This window comes from Alligator mississippiensis, chromosome 4 (genome assembly GCF_030867095.1).
Source record: "Alligator mississippiensis isolate rAllMis1 chromosome 4, rAllMis1, whole genome shotgun sequence".
Classification (NCBI taxonomy): domain Eukaryota; kingdom Metazoa; phylum Chordata; order Crocodylia; family Alligatoridae; genus Alligator; species Alligator mississippiensis.
This window is the reverse complement of record NC_081827.1, coordinates 254282521-254303363: the sequence shown is the minus strand read 5'-3', so window position 1 is coordinate 254303363 and position 20843 is coordinate 254282521. Positions and strand designations below refer to the sequence as shown.

At 67.7% G+C, this 20843-nt stretch overlaps 1 protein-coding gene across 3 annotated transcripts; it reads left to right on the top strand.

Moving 5' to 3' along the window:
- Nucleotides 1-928: 928 nt before the first annotated feature.
- On the top strand, nucleotides 929-15980 carry PTPRN (protein tyrosine phosphatase receptor type N). 3 transcript variants are annotated; one of them, XM_059727575.1, is made up of 23 exons: nucleotides 929-1104; nucleotides 4581-4631; nucleotides 4796-4909; nucleotides 5080-5170; nucleotides 5742-5949; nucleotides 6337-6676; nucleotides 6826-6933; nucleotides 7056-7132; nucleotides 7391-7635; nucleotides 8198-8284; nucleotides 8386-8465; nucleotides 8665-8729; nucleotides 10915-11127; nucleotides 11219-11431; nucleotides 12609-12756; nucleotides 12906-12979; nucleotides 13463-13540; nucleotides 13706-13825; nucleotides 14063-14229; nucleotides 14945-14998; nucleotides 15125-15189; nucleotides 15311-15384; nucleotides 15461-15980. In XM_059727575.1, exons 1-23 carry the CDS (start codon nucleotides 1017-1019, stop codon nucleotides 15530-15532), a joined length of 2832 nt encoding a protein of 943 aa, XP_059583558.1. In that variant the 5' UTR covers nucleotides 929-1016; the 3' UTR covers nucleotides 15533-15980. The 3 variants fall into 3 exon arrangements, with proteins under 3 accessions (XP_059583558.1, XP_059583559.1, XP_059583557.1); XM_059727576.1 differs by having other exon boundaries at nucleotides 6823-6933; nucleotides 7098-7132; XM_059727574.1 differs by having other exon boundaries at nucleotides 6823-6933.
- Nucleotides 15981-20843: the final 4863 nt, after the last annotated feature.

The window sequence follows — 20843 nt, the reverse complement described above, 5'->3', positions numbered from 1 at the left end:
TGTGTGACATTGTGCTGTGCACCGCACGTGCGATGTATGCTGCCAGTGTGCGGGACTTGCTTGGCCTTGAGCTGCAGGCCATGCTCCAGGGCCTGGGGGCAGAGGCTGGCTCAGTGCACACCCTGCCCCCAGGGAGGCCAGGGCCCCCAAGCCCCCCGTGCTCGCCCTGGGAAACCTAGGGGAGGGGAGACCCCCTGCCCAGGGGCTGCGCCCCAGCCCCATGGCCCGGGGCGTGCCCAGGCCTCCCCTTGCCCAGGCTGGTACGTGTACACCGCAGGCTGACACCCAAGGTGTCCCAGGTGTGGGGGGCTGCCTCCACCCCAGAAGCCACCCCCAGCGGGGAGGGGCCAGATGCATGCTCCAGGAGGGCATGGCTAGCACCCCAACTCCGATTGGTTCTCCTGTAAGGGGCGTGGCCCTGCCCTGGGGAGCTGGCCTCTGATTGGTGTTGGTAGCAGCTGCTGTCCAGGGGGGTTGGCATGAGCTAATCAGGCTACCCGGGACCTTGGGGGCGGGGGCATGCAAATGAAGTTATGCAAATATGGCATCCTTTTAATCGGGGACGGGTGCTAATGAAGGCAGAACGGAGCACGTCGCGCCGGGTGCTAGGGCGTGGCCTGGGAGGGCGTGGTCCCAAAGGGGCGAGGCGGCGGGGGGGGCATGCCCTCCATCTCGGCAGTGATTGGTCCAGCCTAGGGGGCGTGTCCCAGCCCCAGTGTGACCCCCAATGCGGGGGTGGGCGGGGCTAGCCCAGCCCCCGCCCTGCCATTGGTTCGTCCTCCGGGGGCGTGCCCCAGTGCCGGCTGGTGATTGGCTCCTCTACGGGGCGGGGGCGGGGCCCCACTAGGGACCTCCCTCCCGCGGGGGGGGGCGTGCCGCGGCGGCGCGCTGCCATTGGCTGCGGCGGCAGGGGCGGGGCGGGGCCGGGTTCAGTCGACGCCGGCGCCGGCGCCGCGGAGCAGCTGGGATCGGGATCGGGGCCGGGATCGGGATCGGGGCCAGGGCTGGCCCGGAGGATGGGGCCGGGCACCGGGGCCGGGCGGCGGCTGCGGGCGCTGCTCTGCCTGCTCCTGGCGCTGCGGGCTGGGGCCGCCGGCAGCCACGGTGAGCTCCGGCCGGATCCGGATCCGGATCGGGACCGGGACCGGGACCGGGGGGGGCTGCATGCTGCCGTCACCACGTGCGTCACGGGTCCCCGCTGCCTGCGTCACCGCCGCCCCCGAGCGGCATCCCCGGGGGCTTCGGCCGGGGTGGGCTGGGCTGGGCACCGGCCGGGAGGATGCTGCTGGGCTGGGGGCAGGAGGATGCTGTGCACCGGGGGCCTGGGCACTGGGGCAAGAAGAAGCCGTGCACCTGGGGGGGGCGGGGGGAAGAGGATCTGAGCAGGATGCTGTACCGGGAGGGGGGGACGGGGCTGAGCACCGGGGCAGGAGGATGCTGTGTCGGGGGCAGGGGGCTCTGGGCACGGGGCAGGAGGATGCTGTGCACGTGGGGGGGGCGCTGGGAGGGGCAGGAGGATGCTGTGTCGGGGGCAGGGGGCTCTGGGCACGGGGCAGGAGGATGCTGTGCACCTGGGGGGGCGCTGGGAGGGGCAGGAGGATGCTGTGCCGGGCCGCTGTGAGCCCTGGGGTCTGCAACCAGTGGGGGAGATGGAGCCCAGCACCCCTGAGCAGGATGTGGTCTCAGCATCCCCTGGCGCTGAGCGCCCTGTCCTAGCTCCTTCCCTGAGCGCGGCAGGTCTGGGGGCTGCGTGGGGCCCAGCACGTCGGGGCAAGGGGTGTTGCTGGGCGGCCGCCCCTCGCCCTGGAGACGTCCTGCTGGGGACCGGGTGTTCCTGTCGCCCCAGGCCGGCCCCAGTGCAGGGAGCCCAGGGGTCTGTGTCGCCCAGCCGGGCTCGGGGAGCGCCGGGCCGTGCTGTGCTGGGGGCAGGAAGGGCGAACTCCTGGGCTGGGAGGGGGCCTGCTCCTGCCTTGCCCTGAGCCAGGAGCTGGGGTTGGGGTGAGAGGAGCTGGGCTCAGCTGTGAGGTCCCAGTCTCCAGGACCAGGCCCCCTGGATGTCTTGGATGTGCGCACGTGTGCATGCATGTGCATGGGTGTGCACGTGTGTGCATAGCAGGGACCCAGGGTCCTGCAGCCCCGCCCTGCGCAAGAGCCCCAGCCCCGTGGGACCCAGTGCAGCCCAGCCCAGCACCCCTTCCCCTGGGGCTGCACGCTGTGTGCCCCCCGGTTCTCCCACTGTGGCCCCCCAGCAAGCAGGCAGCCCATCCCCATGGTGGCAGGGGTGGTGCGGTCACACTGGCCCCCCGGGCTCCCGTGCTGGTGCGTGGCCCCTGTTGGGACCCCCGGGCTGGGGAGGGAGGGTCCGTGCAGGAGCCGAGGCCACAGTGCCGTGCCCCCCCACGCGGCCGCGGGGGTCTCCATCCTCCGGAGGCCGCTGACTCACGCTGCCGCCACGGCCTGCATCTGCCGCTGCCGGTGACTCACAGCTGCGCAGCGCCGGCTGCTCCGCTCCCCCCGCTCCCCAGCCGCGGCACCCCGCAGCCCGCGGCTGCCCCGAGACGCTGACCCCGCGTCCGTCTGGGCCGCCTTGTTCCCGCCATGCCTGCCCGGCTGCAGGTGCTGGAGCGGATCCCCCCCCTGGGGCTCCAGCCAGCCCAGGCCAGGCGGGGTTGGGGGCCTTCCCCATGGTGGGGGGCCGGGCTGTCTGGGGGGAGCGTGGTGCTGGCGAGGCTCCTGCGGGCGGACCCGTCTGGGGGCTGTCTCTGGGAGTGGGAGCGCAGGCCATGCCCCTCCATGGTGGGTCTGGGGGCTGTTCCTGGGGCTCTTGCACATGTGTCCGGCTCTGGCTCTGGCTCCGGCCCTGCTGGGCACCGGGTCAGTCTGTGCCTGGCGCCTGGGGCTCTCCCTGCTGCTGCGGGTGCTGGGCACAGCCTGTCTCCCATCTTCCTGGGAAGGGTGGGGGTCTGCAGGGCTGCCCCCCACCCGCCAGCCCTGCGGGTGCTGGGGTCAGGGGGTCCCCACAGCGTTTGGGGGGCGACAGGCAGGGCCTGGCTGCTGCATCCACCCAGGAACCAGAAGGGCTTGCAGGGAGCGTGGGGGGAGACCCCAAGGGAGCTGCTAGGCAGCTAAGGCAGCCCCCTCACTCCACCCCTCCCCCCCCCCCCCCCCGGCCCCAGTGGCTGTCGCCGGGGGGGGGGGGCGTGTTTCGGGAGCTCTGCAAGGCCCCTTGGGGCGCCTGTCGGCTACTCCTGGAGCCTGGGGTGCAGCACGTGACACCTCCCTGGGTGCTAGGCCCAGGCAAGATGCTCCTGCTACAGGCCCCTAATCGCTTCTCCTGTGATGGGCACGCGCCGTCCTGGGGGGCTCTGGGTAGGGCCGCGTTGCCCCGCGGGGGCAGCCAGGGGGGCGACCCCCAGTCCGGTACTGAGCCGGGTGAGCGCCGGCTCTGGCTGCTGCTCCCTGGGGCAGGGGGTCTCTTCTCTGGGGTCAGGCGAGCGCAGCGTGGGGTGTCCAGTGGCCAGAGCTCAGCCTTGAGCGCAGAACAGGGGAGCCCGAATGGGGGTCCCATAGCGGAGGGGAGGGGGTACGGGGGGCCAGGCGGCTCGGCTGCGTGGTGGCCGATGCTCCGTGCTGGGTGTGGGAACCTGCCAGGGCCCGTGGGAGCCGGCGCCCAGCAGCTCGCTGATGTCACGGGCTGAGCCAGGACTCCCGGGGGCACCCAGAGCCTTTAGTAGCAGGCAGGGAGGGAGGGGGCTGGGCCAGCCTGTTTCCTGCTGTCTGGAGCTGGGGGGCTGCGGCTGCAGGGACAGGAGCTGCCGGCCCTTGACCCCTCGCGGGGCCGGGGCTGCACCTCCCGGCTGGAAGGAGCCGAGGCTGCATTGGGGGTGCCACCCTGCTGCCTCCCCCCTGGGGCTGGTGGGTCCCCGGGCGCCAGGCCCAGCTTGGCTGCCCCGTGCCTGCCCCTATCCTGGCTCCCAGGGTCCTCCCACCCTGCAGCGATGGGGACCCCAGCACCCCGCTTTCCCCACCTCGAGCTGGGCCTGTCCCCGCTCCGTCTCCATCCTGGGCTGAGTCATCGGCTGCTGCTGATGGAGATGGACGAGCGAGGGGGGGTTCACCCACCAGACCCCCCCACTTCCCCCTGCCCATTGTGGGGGCCAGCTCTGGGTGTCAGCACCCCATTTTCATAGAGCCACGGGGTCACATCCAGCCCAGGGCAGGATCAGCCCCATCCAGACCAGCCTTATGTGCGACACTCCCGACATGGCCCCAGGCATCGCCCCTGCCCCCGGGATACAGGGGGGTCGCGGCTGCCAGCATCCTGCTGCTGCCAGGGGGGTGGTGGGCGCTGGAGAGAGCCCAGGCCCAGGCCGTGTCCCCACTGCAGAGGGAGGGGAAACCCCCAAGGACGGGCCAGGCTGAGCAGGGACAGATCCCTGCCTGCCTGCAGCCCTGGGGTCCCGTCTTGCTGTCTCCTGCCCCAGGGCAAGGGCTGGGCTGGTGTCTCTGGGGCTGCCCCAGGGGTCCCTGTGGCCCCGGCCACCTGGGCAGCACTGACCCCTGTTCGTCCGTCTGTCCAGGCTGCCTGTTTGACCGCCGGCTCTGCTCCCCGCAGGAGGTCTGCATGCCCGGTAAGGCCTGCGGGGACTCGTGCTGGGGGAGGGTGGGATCCCCGGCGTGGCAGTGAGGAGACCCTGGTGCTGCACCGTGGGGCTCGGGGGCTCGGCCCCTGCAGCTAGAGCCCCCCTGGGGGCCTGGTCAGCCCCAACCTCCCCCGCGCCGGCTGTGCTTGCAGACGGGCTGTTCGGGCAGTGCCAGGTGGGCGCGGGGCCCGACCCCCCGTACTTCCAGGTCACCTCGGCTGTGCTCCGGCGCCTGCAGGACGTCCTGCGTCACCTCATGGGGCAAGGTGAGTGCGGGGTCAAGGGCCAAGGGTTTGGGGGCCCACGCTGCAGGCAGGAATGGTCCTGCTGGCTGCTGACGTTGGTCGGGGTGGGGCTGGGATTGGGGTCCTGGTGGGGACAGTGGGGGGGGGGTCCCCCCATGTAGCCAGGTCTGATTGACTCCTGTCCACGGCAGGGCTGTCGTGGCAGGATGACATCACCCAGTACGTGATCTCCCGGGAGATGGAGCGCATCCCGCGGCTCCGGGACCCTGCGCCTGAGGAGAGGTAGGGCCAGTCGCCCCGCGGGGGCAGCCAGGGGGGCACCTACTCCTGCCCCATCCCCCTCCCGCCTGCCCTTTCCCTGGGCTCGGGCAGCTGCCGGGGGACAGTGGTGTCCCCGGGGCACGGGGCCATCTGGCCCACGCCTGCCCCTCCAGGCTCCCTGATCTCTGGGGTTTTAGCTGATCCCAGGAGGCACAAGAAAGGCTGAAGCTCCCCTGAGCCAGCTGCCAACTTCCCCGCAGGGTGAGCAGCAGGCACGGGGCAGTTGGACACGGGGCACGAGCTCCTGGCCTCCAGAGCAGGGAAACTGAGGCACAGGCCGGGAGCTTTGCTCTTTCTTGGGGTCGCCCCATCAGCCCGGGGTGCGAGTGCTGACCCCGGGCGTCTTCGCTTCTCTCTGCGCGGGTCATTGGGGTCCTGGCTGGGGGGGTCTGGGAGGGAGAGGGGCGTCATGACTCTCCAGCACAGGGCACGGGGGTCCAGGAGCAGCTGCCTGGGCAGGGAAAGCCTGGGGGGTCCAGGCTGGCAGTGGGGGTGCAACCACAGCCCCCTGGCCCTGTCCCTTGTCCCCCAGGCTGGTGTCGCACCCCAACGTGCCACGCAGGGCCCCATTCCCGGCGCAGTCAGCCCAGCCCTGGGGGCAGCGCCCGGCCCCCGAAGCAGCCCCACGCCTGCCCCCCGCCCCAGCCCCGGCCCCACGCTACCCGGAGCACCTGCTGCTGCCCCTGTTGCCCGAGCTGGGCTATGAGGGAGCCCTGCTGCACCCCTACTCCTACCGCAAGGTGAGGGCCGGGGGCTGCGCCATGCACAGACGCACAGCTCCAGAACCGGGCGGGGGGAACACAGGACAAGGGATACGGGTCTCGGGGCTGTTTGCTGGGTGGGGGGGTGCCCAGGTATGGGTGGTGCCCGGGTGACCCACGGACCTGCTCTCGGGTAGCCCCTGGCCTGAAGGCAGCTGCTTTGGCACCCGCAAGGGTCCCTGTTGGGCCAGCCCCCCCGCAAACAAGGGGCTTTGTGGCACCAGCGTCTGTGCAAGGATGCACGCGTGTGTTTCTGTGCGCGTATGGATGCGTGTGTGTGAATGCACACGCGTGCTCGTCGAGGTGACTGGGGGGGGGGCTCTGCTGGGCCCTCCCCGCCACGCTGACCCCATGCTTGGCTTGCAGTTCGGCTACCAGGACACCCCGCGCCCGCTGGGCCCCTTCCCTGGCGACACGGCCGGCCGCAGCCCCGAAGCCCCTGCGCTGCTGGGCAGAGCCCCCGGCCCGGTACCCCCTGCTGTCTTTGGGGCCAGCCCTGTGCCATCCTACGGGGCACCAGTGGGGCCGGAGGGGGGGCCTCTCTTCCAGGACCTGGGCATGCTCTACCTGTCCAGAGAGATGGGTGCCCGGCCGGGCCCTGCCGGTGCCGGAGCCCAGCGCGAGCTGGGGCACCCGCAGGACGGCAGAGACCGTGCTTCGGAGAAGCATCTGGCACCGGACCCCCGCAAGCCCCCCACGGAGCCAGGTAGGCACTGGGACCGCCCTTTCCCCCCGGCCCCGGGCTGGACTGCTCCCCCCTTGCGCCCACGCCCCATTGCGGGGGGTCCCGTCCGCCCTCACCCCCCGTGCTCTGGGCCTGGGGCCAGCCCCGGCACTGACCCTGTCTCCCAGCAGACGCGGCCCTGCAGAAGGTGCTGGTCAGCTACGGCCTGGGGCTGCGGGACCTGACCCCCGAGCAGGTCAGCACCCTCTCGGCCCTGCTGCAGCTGATCCAGAGCTCGGGTGAGCAGGGGGTGGGCACAGGGCTGGGGGGAGCGGGTGTCCGAGTCCCGGCGGGTCTGCTGGTCTTGGGGGTGGGAGGTGTTGCCTCTTCCTGGGACTAGCCCCCCCTTCCTGCCCCTCAGTCCAGACAGAGCCAACACGGGGGGGCCTTTCTCCCCTGGCAGGCGGCTTTGGCCCCACGGCCCTGGACACGAAGCGGGTGAGTCTGTGCTGGGCCGTGCCCTGGTCTGGTGCCCCAGGGCAAGCAGGGAGTGGCGGGGGGGATGCCCAGGGGCACCTCCCACCTCCCTCAGGCGTGCGGGGGGGCCCTGCAGCTGGGGGGCAGTGGGGCTGGGGGCTGCCAGGGCGTTGCTCGAGCTGCCGGCAGGGTTGGCGCCAGGTCAGGACCCGCAAGCCCTGGGGACGAGCGGCGGCGGCTGTGGCTGATCGTGTCCTGGTGACCCGCGTCCCGGCTCAGGTGACGGAGGGGGAGATGCAGCACGGCGAGGAGCCGGAACCGCCGGCCTCCACCCCGCCACCCCCCGAGACCGCGGCCTCCCCTGCCCCGGGGCTGCCCACGGTGCCAGGCCATGCCCTGCCCTCGCCGCACCCTGGCCTACTGGAGAAAAAGAGCTACGGGGATGTGCCAGGGCGCACTGGGGCCGGGGCCCCGATTCTGACCCGGCCCCCCGAGGAGTACGGCTACATCGTCACCAACCAGAAGTGAGTGCCAGGCTGGGGGCACGCGCGGGGGGCACCCTGCCTGCTGGGGGGGCAGCCACAGCACTCACCCTTGGGGTTTGTCCCAGGCGCAGAGACACATGCATGCATCCCCTTGCACGCATACATGCACCTGTGCATACCCTGTGTGCCTTGCACATGTGCCCATGTCTACCCTCTGTACGTTGCACATGTGCCCGCACCCCCCTTCATCAGCACATATACCTGTGCATACCTTGTGTGCGTTATACACGTGCCCATGCTCCCCCCTGCGTGCACTCCATGTGCATGCACACACATGTACACTGTCTATAATCACAAGTGTCTGTTCAGCAGCTGAGCCAGGGCTGCACTGGGCACATGCGTATGGCCAGTCTCCTGGCCCAGTTGCCACATGAGTGTGGGGCTCCTGCCCCCCGCTCCCCGTCCTTGCCGCACACAGCAGGGCGCTCTGCTCTGCTCCGTTCTACGGAGCCAGCACCTGCCTTGGGGCTGCTCTGCCTTCCTGCCCCCCCGGGGGAAGGGGCTGTGAGCCCCCCACCCCGAGCCCATCACTGCCCCGCAGGCCCCTGAGCTTGGCTGACGGCATCCGGCTGCTGGAGGTCCTGGCGGAGCGTGTCCACCTCTCCACCGCCAGCTTCATCAACATCAGGTGAGGGGCCCACGGCCGCCATCATGGCGGTTGCGGGGGGGGGTCCAGCCTGGCCCTGGCCCCCCCATCACCGTGGTAACTGTTGCTACGCCCCACCGCAGCATCGTGGGCCCCGCGCTCACCTTCCGGCTGCGGCAGAACCCCCAGAACCTGTCGCTGGCCGACGTCGCCGACCGGGCCGGTGAGTCGGGGCAGGTGGGCAATGGGGGGTCCCCCCCCAGTGATGATGCCTGGGACCCCCAGCCCAGAGAGCCAAGGCCCAGTCTGGACCAAAGCAGGTCGGGGCAGCAGGGCTGGGCCTGGAGATGAGGGGCGGGGGGCGTCCTGGGGAGTCAGAGGTCATGCCCCCCCAGCCCTGACCTCCCCCCCTCCCCCCCCAGCACTGGTGAAAGCAGAGATGGAGGCCAAGCTGGGGCTGCGCATCGTGCAGACGGGCGTGGGGCAGGTAAGACCTAACGAGAGGCCCTAACGAACGAGGGAGGCCAGGGGCTGTTCCGGGGGCACCTGCACCTGTCGTGCCCGGCGCTGACTGTGGGGGTCATGGGGGCAGGTGTTGTGGCTGCCCCTTGTGGGGGTTGAGCGCCATGGGGTGAGTCTGGGGTAGCCCGTGGGGCATGTGTGGGTCAGAGGCTGCGTGTGCCAGCACCGGGGGCCCGGCTACGGGGGGACATGTGAGGCTGGGAGGCAAATTTGGAGGTCAGCTGCTGGGCACTTGGGGGGCTGCATGTGTGTGTGGGTGCATGCATGTACTTGCATGTGGGGCTGGTGCAGGTGTGTCCCTCTATGTATGTGGGGGGGAATGTAAATGCATGTGCAAGCGTGTATGTGGGGTGTGACTACTTGGGGAGGTGTATGGCAGGGCACGTGTGTTGTGGGGGGGGATGTGCAAGCACTTGTGTGTGTATTTGTTATTTGTGTGAGAGTGAGATGGCTGCTTTTGGGTGTGGGGGGTGCACATGTGTGTGCATGCAGGTGGAGTGCGTGTGTGCCCATGTGTGGGGGGGTGCGCATGCATGTGCTTGCTCATGGGGGCATTGTGCAGGTGTGTGGGGGGGTCATGCATGCATATGCACATGTGCAGGTGTGCAGGCACGTGTGTGGGGGGGAAACAGGTGCACGTGTGGCTCCGGGGGCTGCCCTGGGGGTCTGGGGGGTGGGGAGAGGAAGGGCGGGCCGGGAAGGGAACCAGCCCCGTCTCCATCAGCAACATGTGGCGCGGTTGCCACGGCAACGCCGTGTGATGTGACAAGTGGCCGTGGCTCCGGGAGATGACGGAGCCGGAGGAGGCTGAGGCCGCTCCGGGCCTCCTCCCCCCGTGGCCCAGCTTGCAGCCCCCTGGGGCAGAGCAGGGGGCTCAGCAGGCCCCCAGGACCCCCCCACTCAGCCCCCCTTGCACGGGGGTCCCCGCGCCTCCTGCCCAGCTCCGGCGCCTGCCATGGGGCTGCCTGGGCCGCGCCCACTGCCGCCGCAGGCCCCCAACTGCAGGTAACTGCCCCCCTGCCCCTGGGCCCCGTGCTTCTCCCTGCCCCCTCCAACCTGGAGCCGGGGGGAGCTGCAGTCTGGGGGACCGAGGGATGTGCCCGAGGCCAGGTGGGGAGTCGGTGTCAGGGCCAGGGAGTCTGCCCCTGCCCCTGGCCCTGGCCTTCAGGGCTCTGTGCTGCCTCCCGTCCCCATCCCCATCCCCATCCCCATCCCTGTCCCGCTTGTCCCATGGGGGCATTTCCCAGCCGGGGGCAGCCTCTGCACAGGGGCGGTCGGTGGCTCCGTGGCCCGCGCACGGTGAGGTCTAGGTACCACGCCTGCCCCAGCCGGGCCGGACAGGCCGCGGAAACCAGTCCTGCAGGCTCAGGCGCTTCCCCCGGCACAGCGTGGGGACAAGAGGGAGCTCCCGTCCTCCTAGTGGGGGGCCGCAATGCCTGGGACGGGCCGTGGGCAGCTGCAGGGGTGTCACGCATGGGCATGTGTGCAGCTCGGTGTGTGTGCCCTTCCTGGCACGACTGCTCCCCATGCATGTGGGCCGGGGGTGCCTGTGCCCACGACAGGGCTCTGCGGTGGCACGCGTGTGCGCATGTATGTGTACATGCTGCCATGGGAAGGGGGCAGGGGGAGGCATGGGCTGCACTTGGCTGCTCAGGGTTAGGGTGCTCTGGGCTGTGGGTGGTGATTGGCTGGCTGGGTTCGGGGCGCCCCCGGCTAGGGGGCATGATGTGCTGCTCAGGGTTGGGGCACCCTGGGCTCTGGGCTGTGATTGGCTGCTCATGGTTGGGGTATCCCAGGTTGGGGGGAGGGAGCAGGGGGCACCAGGTCAGGGCGCCCCAGGGCTCACCCCAGTTTGCTGGGGAGCAGCTGGCAGCCCTGGTGCTGCCCCTTCGCCAGGTGCCCCCCTTGCCCCCTTGCACCAGTGCCATGGCATACTTGGAGGGATGGAGCCCCTTTCCAGGGGGACCACCCCCCGGCAGGGCTTGGAGGGGTGCCCCGTGCCCCCACACAGCCCCCACCCCAAAAGCAGCTGGCAGTCACATCCCCTGTGCCCCCCACCCTGGGGGTCCATGCTGCCCCAGGTGCCGAGGTGTGTGTGTGGGGGGGGGGGCATCCCTGGCCACCCACTGACCCCCGTCTCCCTCTCGCAGCGCAATGAGGTGGGCGCTGCCCCACGCCCCGTGGCCCTGCCCGGCGGCTTCCACTCACTGCTGCTGGCCTTCGTGGGCCTGGCGTGTGCGGCCGGCGTGGGCGTGGCGGCCGCCGTGGCTGCTTGCCTCCACCACCACGCCAAGCGGCGCGAGAAAGAGCGCCTGGTCGCCCTCGGGCCCGAGGGTGCTGCCGACACCCCCTTCGAGTACCAGGTAGGGTTGGCGGCTCGTGTCCCCCGCGCCGCGGGCACGGCTCCCTGCGCTGGGTCCAGAAGGGCAGGGCTGAGCCGTGCCCTCGCCGCAGGAGCTGTGCCGCCAGCACATGGCGGCCAAGTCGCTGTTCGGGCGGGCAGACCCACCTGCGCCCGTGCCGGCCGAGACCTCCCGTGTCAGCAGCGTCTCGTCCCAGTTCAGCGACGCGCCGCAGGCCAGCCCCAGCTCGCACAGCAGCACGCCGTCCTGGTGCGAGGAGCCCGCCCAGTCCAACATGGACATCTCCACCGGCCACATGATCCTGGTGAGCCGCCGTGTGTGCCTGCGTGTGCAGCAGCTGCCCCTGTTGCTGGTGTTATACCTGCTGCAGAGTGCTTGCACGGGGGTGGGTGTGTGTGCGCACAAGGGTCTGTTCCTCCTGCCCCCTGCTGCTGGTGTCACAGAGTGCTTGCACGGGTGTGTGTGTGTGTGTCCACACGCATGTGTGCCCCCAAGTGTCTGTCCCTGCTACTAGTGTCAGACCTGCTCCAAAGTGCATGTGTGTGTGTGTGTGTGCGTGTGTGTGTGTGCATGTGTAAGCAAGCACGTGTGCACACAGGTCTGTCCCTGCTGCCCTCTGCTGGTGATGCACCTGTTCCAGAGTGTGCGTCTGGTTGCTGCTACCAGCTGGTGGTGTTGGACTTGCTTAAGTGTGTGTGTGTGTGTGTGTGTGTGTGTGTGTTTTCACATGTGCATTTGTGTATGTGTTCACATGTTCCAGTTGGGGATGTCAGACCTGTGCCAGAATGCATGCCTCTGTGTGGCTGGGTGGGTGTTTTCACATGTGCATTTGTGTACGTGTGTGCACATATTCCTGCTGTCCACAGCTGGGGATGTCAGACCTGTTCCAGAGTGTCCATGCACATGCGTGTGTATGTGTGGCTGCTGCTGCCCCCTGTTGCTGGTGTCAGACCTGCTCCAGAGTGCACGTGGGTGCGTGTGCATGTGTGCGTGTGCACAAGGATCTGTCTTTGCTGCCTCTTGCTGATAGTGTCAGCCTTGCTCCATGGTATGCACACTTGTGTATGTGGGGGGGAGTAAGTACAAATGGGTGTGCACATGCAAGTGTCCCCTGCTGGCAGTGTCAGACCTGTTTCAGAGAACATGCGTGTGCCCACTTGCGTGTATACATGCATATGCCTTGTCATTACTGCTGTCTGCTGGTAGTGTTGCCCTTGCTCAAGTGTGTGTTTGTGTCTGTGCACATGTTCCTTCTGCCTCCCACTGAGACTGTCAGGCCTGCTCGTGTGTGTGTGTGTGTGTGTGTGTGTGTGTGCACACGCACATCAATGCACATGTCCCTGCTGCCCCCAGCTGGGGATGTTGGACCTGCTCTAGAGCGTGGGTGCGTGTGTGTACATGTGTGTGCACGTGCCGGTCCCTGCCCTAGCACAGCCCCCCGCCCCTGCGGCTGTGTGTGCTGAGCGGCACTGCACCTGCAGGCCTACATGGAGGACCACCTGCGCAACCGGGACCGCCTGGCCAAGGAGTGGCAGGCGCTGTGCGCGTACCAGGCTGAGCCCAACGCCTGCTCCATCGCGCAGAGCGAAGCCAACCTGAAGAAGAACCGGCACCCTGACTTCGTGCCTTGTGAGCACCCTGTGCCCACTCAGGGGAGGGGGGCTGGCCAGGCACTGCCCCCCGTGGGGTCCTGTAGTGGGATGCAGGGGGCCGGGCTGCCCCGCTGGGGGGGCTGGGCGCGTGTTCTGCTCATGGCTGTCCTCCTAAACTGGTTGCAGATGACCATGCACGGATCAAGCTGAAGGCTGATTGCAGCCCATCCCGCAGCGACTTCATCAACGCCAGCCCCATCGTGAGTCCCAGCCGGCCGTGTGCCCCAGCCTGCTGCCCGCAGACCCCTGCCCACAGACCCCTTGACCCACATACCTGCCCTGCCTGCCTGCCTGCCTGCCCAGAGGCTCCTGCTCCTGGGAGCTGCCCACCCCAGCCTGATGCCCGGAGCCCCCCGCTCGCTCCATCCTGCCCAGAGACCCCTGCCCCTGGGAGCCACCAGCCCCAGCTTGCCTAGAGACCCCTGCCTCCATGCTGGCATGCCTGCAGACCCTGGCCTTGGGAGCTCCCTGGAGACCCGGCACTGCCTGCCCCATCGGGCTCCCTGCACGTGCCCTCGTCACGCGCTGGGGATGCTGCTGAGGCTTGCACGGCCTGGCTGGGGTCACCCTGCATGCACACAGGCCAGGCATGCACACAAGTGCCCCGTTACACGCCAGCTTCCCTGGTCACTTCCTGACCCCTAACCCCCCGGTAGCATCTGACACGCAGTGTCTCGGCACAGATCGAGCATGACCCGCGGATGCCGGCGTACATCGCCACGCAGGGGCCGCTGTCCCACACCATTGCTGACTTCTGGCAGGTGAGTGGGGCTGGGGCACGGACGCCGACACCCCGGCTCTGGGCTGTGCCCCCCTCTCCCCCTGCTTGGAGCCCTAGCTCCAGTGCCCACGGGTGCTGCAGCGGGGCAGCCCCGCAGGAGAGCCCAGCCTCAACGCCCTGCCACGGCCGTGTCCCCAACACGCAGATGGTGTGGGAGCACGGCTGCACCGTCATCGTCATGCTGAGCCCCCTGGCCGAGGACAGCGTCAAGCAGTGCGACCGCTACTGGCCCGACGAGGGCTCCTCCCTCTACCACGTCTACGAGGTGAGTGCGGCCAGGGGGCTGGGGCCACGGTTTAGGGGTGGGGTAGGCACAGGGCTGAGCCAGGAGGGCTGGAGGGGGACAGGGCCAAGCTGAGGAGGTTTGGGGGGGGCATGGAGCCAAGCCGGGTAGGCCTGGGGGGCACGGAGCCATGCGGCGGGTGGGCTGGGGGTATGGAGAGTGGCACGGTGCCGTGCGGGGCTGGGAGTCGTGGCCATGCCTGTAACCCCCCACGCGCAGGTGAACCTGGTGTCGGAGCACATCTGGTGCGAGGACTTCCTGGTGCGCAGCTTCTACCTGAAGAACGTGCAGTCGCAGGAGACGCGCACGCTCACCCAGTTCCACTTCCTGAGCTGGCCGGCCCAGGGCCTCCCTGCCACCACGCGGCCCCTGCTCGACTTCCGCAGGTCCGGGCGCGGCGCGGTGCAGCGCGTGTGCGCGGACAGGCGTGCACTTGCGTGGGCAACCGTGCGCGGACAGGCGTGCACTTGCGTGGGCAACCGTGCGCGGACAGGCGTGCACTTGCGTGGGCACCAGCTCTGCAGGCTTAGGGCCAGACCCTGAGACCCCCCAGCTGCCCTGGGGTGGGTGGGAAGAGTCTGGCTACCAGGCAGGACTGCCCGCCCGCCCTGCCCGTGGCTCTGTCCGTCTCGCGGCTGCCGGGGGCATTTTTGTGATTTGCAGCTCGTGGTCTGGGTCCAGTTGCATAGTCACAAAAGTGATCGTCGGCGGCCGCGCCTGCTGCTGCCGGACCGTGCCTGTGCATCAGCCCTGCCGCCTCGGGCCCCCCCGGGCTGCGCCCTCTGCACCCTATGGGGCCCCTACAGCCCAGGTCCAGCCATGACAAGCCTTTGTGCCCGTGCACCCACAGCCTGGGCTAGCGGAGGAGCTCCTGGCATCGAGGAGTGGCTGCCAGCCCTACCCGGCGGCCATGGCCCCAATCCCTGCCCTCCTTGGGGAGGTCTGGTTGCCCCCTGACCCCAGCCCGCTGTGCCGTGGCTGAGACGGACCCTGGGGCGGTGGGAGCGCTCAGCCCCGGGGCAGCTGGGCAGGTCACGGTGCCGGGCTTGGCGCCCGGGGAAGACGCTGGCCCCGCTCATCGGTCTCCTCTCCCCCGTGCAGGAAGGTGAACAAGTGCTACCGTGGCCGCTCCTGCCCCATCATTGTGCACTGCAGGTAACACCCGCGGGGGGGACGCGGCCGGGCCATGGGAGCGTGGGACAGCCCCACGGCTGGAGGCTGTGGCTGGCCCGGCCCTAGGCGTCTGCCCGGTGGGTCAGCGTCTGTCTCCATGTCTTCCAGCGACGGAGCCAGCAGGACGGGCACCTACATCCTCATCGACATGGTCCTAAACAGGATGGCTAAGGGTGAGTGCCGGCCTGCCCTGCCCCCGAGACCCTGTACCCAGACTGCAGCCCCCCATGTCCGTGCCCCGCGGGCCTGGGTCTCTGCCCCCATGTCTGCCCCCTGACCCCGCTCTGCCCCCAGGCGTGAAGGAGATCGACATCGCGGCCACCCTGGAGCACATCCGCGACCAGCGGCCCGGCATGGTGCAGACCAAGGTGAGGGCATGGGGGCGAGACCCCCGGTGGGGGTGCTGCCCCCGCCCGGCCCCGCTCACGGCTTCCCTGCCCCCAGGACCAGTTCGAGTATGCGCTGACGGCCGTGGCCGAGGAGGTCAACGCCATCCTGAAGGCACTGCCACAGTGAGGGGCCGCCATCGCCCTGCTTGGACCCCCCCCGATCCCACCGCTGTCCCTGTGTGATGCTGTGTGTGCGCCCGTGCCTCCCCCATCGCCTCCACCGCTGCCCCCCAGGGCTGGGCCGGGGTCTCCCAGGCTGCCCGGGGCAGGGGGCCACGCTGGCGCTCACCCCGACCTTCTGGGGCAGGCGTGGGCTCCTCCACACGTGTCGTGCCGTGTGCACGTCTGTGTTTGCATGTTGCCAACATGGCCCCTGCCCCGGGCAGCCTGCGACTGTGGGGTGGGGGGTAGGGGCAATGGGCTGGAGAAGCTGCCCCCTCCCCGTGTTCTGCCCCCCCCTCCCTCCGTGGTTTTGCCCCCTCCCGTCACGTGAGCAGCAGAGGAATTTCTAGAGAAATCTATAATTTTGTATCTTGATGTCAATAAAGTTGTTGTGTCGCGTGTGTGCAGCCGCAGCCCGGCCTGGCCTGGCTCCTTCCGGGGGGGCCGCAGCGGTGCGTGCGCCGGGGGCCGCGGCATCCAGGCCTGGTCCGTGGGCGAGCGCCGAGCTCTGCTCCCTCGCGCTCTGGCTGCCTTGGGGGGGCAGGCAGGGATTTGCCCCCTGCTCAGCCTGGCCCAGCTGGGGGGTGTCCCCTCCCTCTGCAGCGGGGGCACGGCCTGGGCCCTGGCAGGGAGAAGCCCGGGCAGAGGCGGCCGAGTTTCTTGGTGGGCAACAAGTGGGTCTAGAAATACCGTGGCCAGGAAGATGAGGCCAAGGCGGATGTGGGCAGTCGGCTACTGCATTGCTGGCTGCTTCTCCAGCTCCCCCAGGGCTTTAATCACCTCCGCGTTTATTGCCTCCATCCCCAGAGTGCTTTCAACGAGGGGCACCGGGGACCGAGACAAAACCCCGAGCGTGGAGACCTGGGGAGAGACACAAGGGACGCAATAGCAGATGCCTTCGCCGTGCTCTCGGGGAGAGGCCAGGCCAGGCCCCTCGACCCCGCAGGGTCCGTGCACCGAAGTGAGAAGCGGGAATGGGCAGGAGGAGCCGGGGGGCCTGGAGCGAGCGGAGAATGACCACGCAGTGGGGCGATGGAGACGTGGGGCACAGTCCAGTTCCCGGCAGGGGAAGATCTGGCTTATCCAGGAGGGACGGTGCCCCCTCAGCAAGCCTGCAGACGACCCCAAGCTGGGGGGAGTCGTAGATACGCTGGAGGGTAGCGCTGGGATTCAGAGAGACCTCAGCTCATTGGGGAACTGGGCCAAAATGAATCTCCTGAGGTTCAGCAAGGGCAAGTGCAAAGTGCTGCACTGAGGAGGGAGCGATCCCCTGCCCCGGGGCAGGCTGGGGGTGACGGGCTGGGCAGCAGCTCTGCAGGAAAGGACCTGGGGGGACGGGGGACAAGAGGCTGGACAGGAGCCAGCAGTGTGCCCTTGTGCCAAGAAGGCAACCGGCATCTGGGCTGCATTGGGAGGAGTGACGTCAGCAGATCAAGGGCGGTGATGCTTCCCCTCTACTCGGCACTGAGGAGGCCACATCTGGAGTGCTGTGTCCAGCTGTGGCCCCCACGACAGAAAGGATGTGGACAATTGGAGAGAGTCCAGCGGAGGGCGATGAAAATGGGTTGGAGGCTGGAGGACAGGACTGGTGAGGAGAGGCTGGGGGACCTGGGCTGATTTAGTCACAGTTTCATAGCAGGTCGGGTCAGAAGGGACCTGAGCAGATCGTCCAGTCCGACCCCCTGCCCTGGCAGGAAAGAGCGCTGGGGTCAAAAGGCCCCGGCAAGGTGTTCATCCAGCCTCCTGTTAAAGCCCCCCAGGGTCGGAGCCAGCACCACTTCTCTTGGAAGTTGGTTCCAGATCCTAGCCGCCCTGACTGACGTAGCGCGTCCTGACGTCCAGCCTGAACCTAGTCTTAGTCAACTTATGCCCGTTATTTCTAGTCACTCCTGGTAGTGCTGGGGGAACAGGGACTCCCCCAAGGCCTGCTGGTCCCCCTGACTAGTTCGTAGACAGTCACTAGATCCCCCTCACCCTTCTCTTGCTGAGGCTGAACAGGTTCAGGTCGCGTCGCCTCTCCTCGTAGGGCCTGTCCTGCTGTCCCCTGATCATGTGGGTGGCCTCCTCGGACCCTCTCCATGCTGTCCACTTCCCTCCTGAAGTGCGGCGCCCAGAACTGGACGCAGTACTCCAGCTGCGGCCTGACCAGTGCTGCATAGAGGGGGAGGATCACCTCCTTGGCCCTGCTCGAGATGCATCTGTGGATGCACGACAAGGTGCGGTCGGCCTTCCTGACTGTGTCCCCGCACTGTCGGCCCATGTTCATTGTGGCATCCATAACGACTCCAAGATCGCTTTCTGCCTCTGCGCTGACGAGAAGGGAGTTCCCAGCCTGTAGGTATGCTGCTGGCTCTTCCTCCCCAGTGCAGCACCTTGCACTTGTCAGTGTTGAAACCCATCCTGTTCTCATCCGCCCACCCCTGTAACCTGTCCAGGTCCAATTGCAGCCTATTCCTCCCTTCTAGCGTGCCCACTTCCCCCCACATCTTAGTGTCATCTGTGAATTTGAACAGGGTGCTTTTTACCCCCTCCTCCAAGTCGCTGATGAAGATGTTGAACAGCACGGGCCCGAGGACCGAGCCCTGGGGGACCCCACTGCCCACAGCCCTCCCAGTTGAATAAGATCCGTCCCCCACCACCCTCTGGGTGCGGCCCTCCAGCCAACTAGTGACCCATCTGACTGTGTAGGTGTCGCTGCCACGGTCCCCTAGTTTTTTAATGAGGATGGGGTGAGAGACGGTGTCGAAGGCCTTCCGGAAGTCCAGAAAGACTATTTCTACCACGACACCTGCATCCAAGGATTTTGTGACCTGGTCATAGAAGGCACCAGGTTGGTCTGACAGGACCTGCCTCTAATGAACCTGTGTAGCCTACAGAGGAGAAGACCGAGGGGGTTTGAATAGCAGCCTTCACCTCCCTGCAGGGGGGCTGCAAAGAGGATGGAGCTGGGCTGGTCTCAGTGGGGGCAGATGGCAGGACAAGGAGCAATGGGCTCAAGCTGCAGCAAGGGACGTTGAGGTTGGATTTAGGAAAAAGTTTCTCAGCAGGAGGGGGGTGAAGCACTGGAATGGGTTACCCAGAGATGCCGCAGGGGGCTGAGCACAAGGAGCAAGGAGCCAAGGTAGGAAAGGACCTGTTCGGGTTGGGAAGACCTGCCCCGGGACTATAACGAGCGACTATGCTGATTGCCCAGAACCTGCGGCAGCAACAGCTGGTGTCTGGCACGTGAGCTCTGCAGGCCACGGTGCTCCCAGCCCGGCGGGCCCTGACACGGCCCACCCTTCAAGCCTGCGCACGGCAATGGGCTCAAGCTGCAGCAAGGGAAGTTGAGGTTGAATATTAGGAAAAACTCTCATGAGGAGGATGGTGAAGCACTGGACCAGGTCACCTAGAGCGGTGGTGCAGTCTCCATCCTTGGAGGTTTTGAAGACCTGGGTGGACAAAGCCCTGGCTGGGATGATGTAGCTGGGGCTGGTCCTGCTTGGAGCAGGGGTTTGGGCTAGACCACCCCCCGTGGCGGCAATAACCATCGTGCTTCTGCTGGGAGCAGGGCTCATTTTGCCAAGCTTCAAGGGCTCTTCTCTTTCCATCAACCAGAGCTTGCATTTCCCTCCCGTCCTCATCGCCCCAGTCCCAATGTCTCTCTGCGGAGAAGCCCGGAGTCTCGACGTGCCTCGTGGCTGCTCTCCTTGAGGCTTTCCCGGAGCTCAGCGGTGCCGTGATGAGCCAGGAGGTTGCACAGCTTCTCACCACGGGTGTGTGGGACGGTCACTTTTGGCAGGGTCTTTAGAGGCTCAATATTGAGCCTCTTCCTGGGTTGATGCTTTTGCTTATAGCTTCATAGAGTAAGCCATTTAAGGAAAATGCAGAGGGGCCACGGGGACGGAGGACCACGATCTGAAGAGGACAGAGGGGCAGGAGCCCAGCACAGGGTGACAAAATTGATGAAGGCCAGGGAGAGACGGGTGCTGAGGACAGGCTGTGCTTCCTGGGGGCGACAGGCTGCAGAGGAGAAGACCAAGGCGGGCTGATCAGTCTTCACATCCCTGAAGGCCAGTGACAGATCCTATGTATTGGACAAGGAAGCTGAGGTCTGAGATAAGGAAAGAAACCATCAGAGCTTTGCGGGGGCTCCAGATGAACGCAGGTCCGCCGGGCCGGGTGGGCTTCGTCCCAAGGTCCCGCAGGAACGGGCAGAGGAGATCTCTGCGCCCTTGCAATGATCTCCGGAGACCAGAGGACAGGAGAGGGTCTGTGCAATGCCCCTCTCTAAGAAAGGCAAGGACCCAGGGGACGATGCCCCGGGTCACCTCACCTTTCTACCCGGCAGGTCCAAGCGTGCAAGCGTGTGGAGGAGGAAGGGCTGACGCAGACGCCCGGCTCCATAGCTGCAAGCAAAGGGTAAGTATTAGCGGGGTCTGTGCCGGGACGGCAGGGGTGCAGCCCACCGGGCCTGTGCTCCAACGGGCCCACCGAGGCCTCGGCACAGGCTGCATGTGATGGAGTGGGAAGGACGGGACCACGGGGCCAGGAGGATCCCGATGTCGCGACCAGGGCTGGAGCCCTCGGGCCGGCACTCAGCGCTGACACGGGCAGGGGAAGGATCAGACACACGGGCAGACTGGGGCCCCTGGCCGGATGCAGCTGTGGGGAGGGGGGAGGCAGCCGCGTGCAAGGCCCGAGCCGCTCTGGGGTCCAGCGACGGCAGCACCGGGGGCCCAACGTGGGAGGCCACGGGGTCTCTGCTCCGCACTGCCCAGGCCCCGTCCGGGGGCTGTGCTGGGGGTCCCAGGCGAGGCTGGACGGGCGCTGGGCGGGAGGGTCGCGGTGCAGCGATGCCCGTGCTCTGCAGGGGGTGTCCAAGGATGGGCTGTGCTGGCTGCCCCCCCCCAGGTCAGGGTGTTGAAGCCCCCCCAGAAGCGCTGGGTGCTGCTGCAGCCCAGGCGGGGGCTGCGCCAGTGCTCCTGCCCCCGGGACGCAGCCCTGCATGGTGCTGGATACAAGCTCTTGCTCCCCAGTCACACTGCCTTGGGGGGGCAGGGATTTGCCCCCTGCTCAGATCTGCCCCTGCTCTTCAAGAAGGGGAGGAAAGAAGACCTGGGAAACTACAGGCCAATCAGTTTGCCCTCAATCCCTGGGAACATTTTGGGGAAAATTAGCAAAGAACCCATTCTTGACAGGCTAAGAGAAGACTACACCCTGAGGGACGGCCAGCACGGGTCTGCCGCGGGGAGGTCTTGCCTGACCAGCCTCATTTCTTTCTATGACCGGGTGAC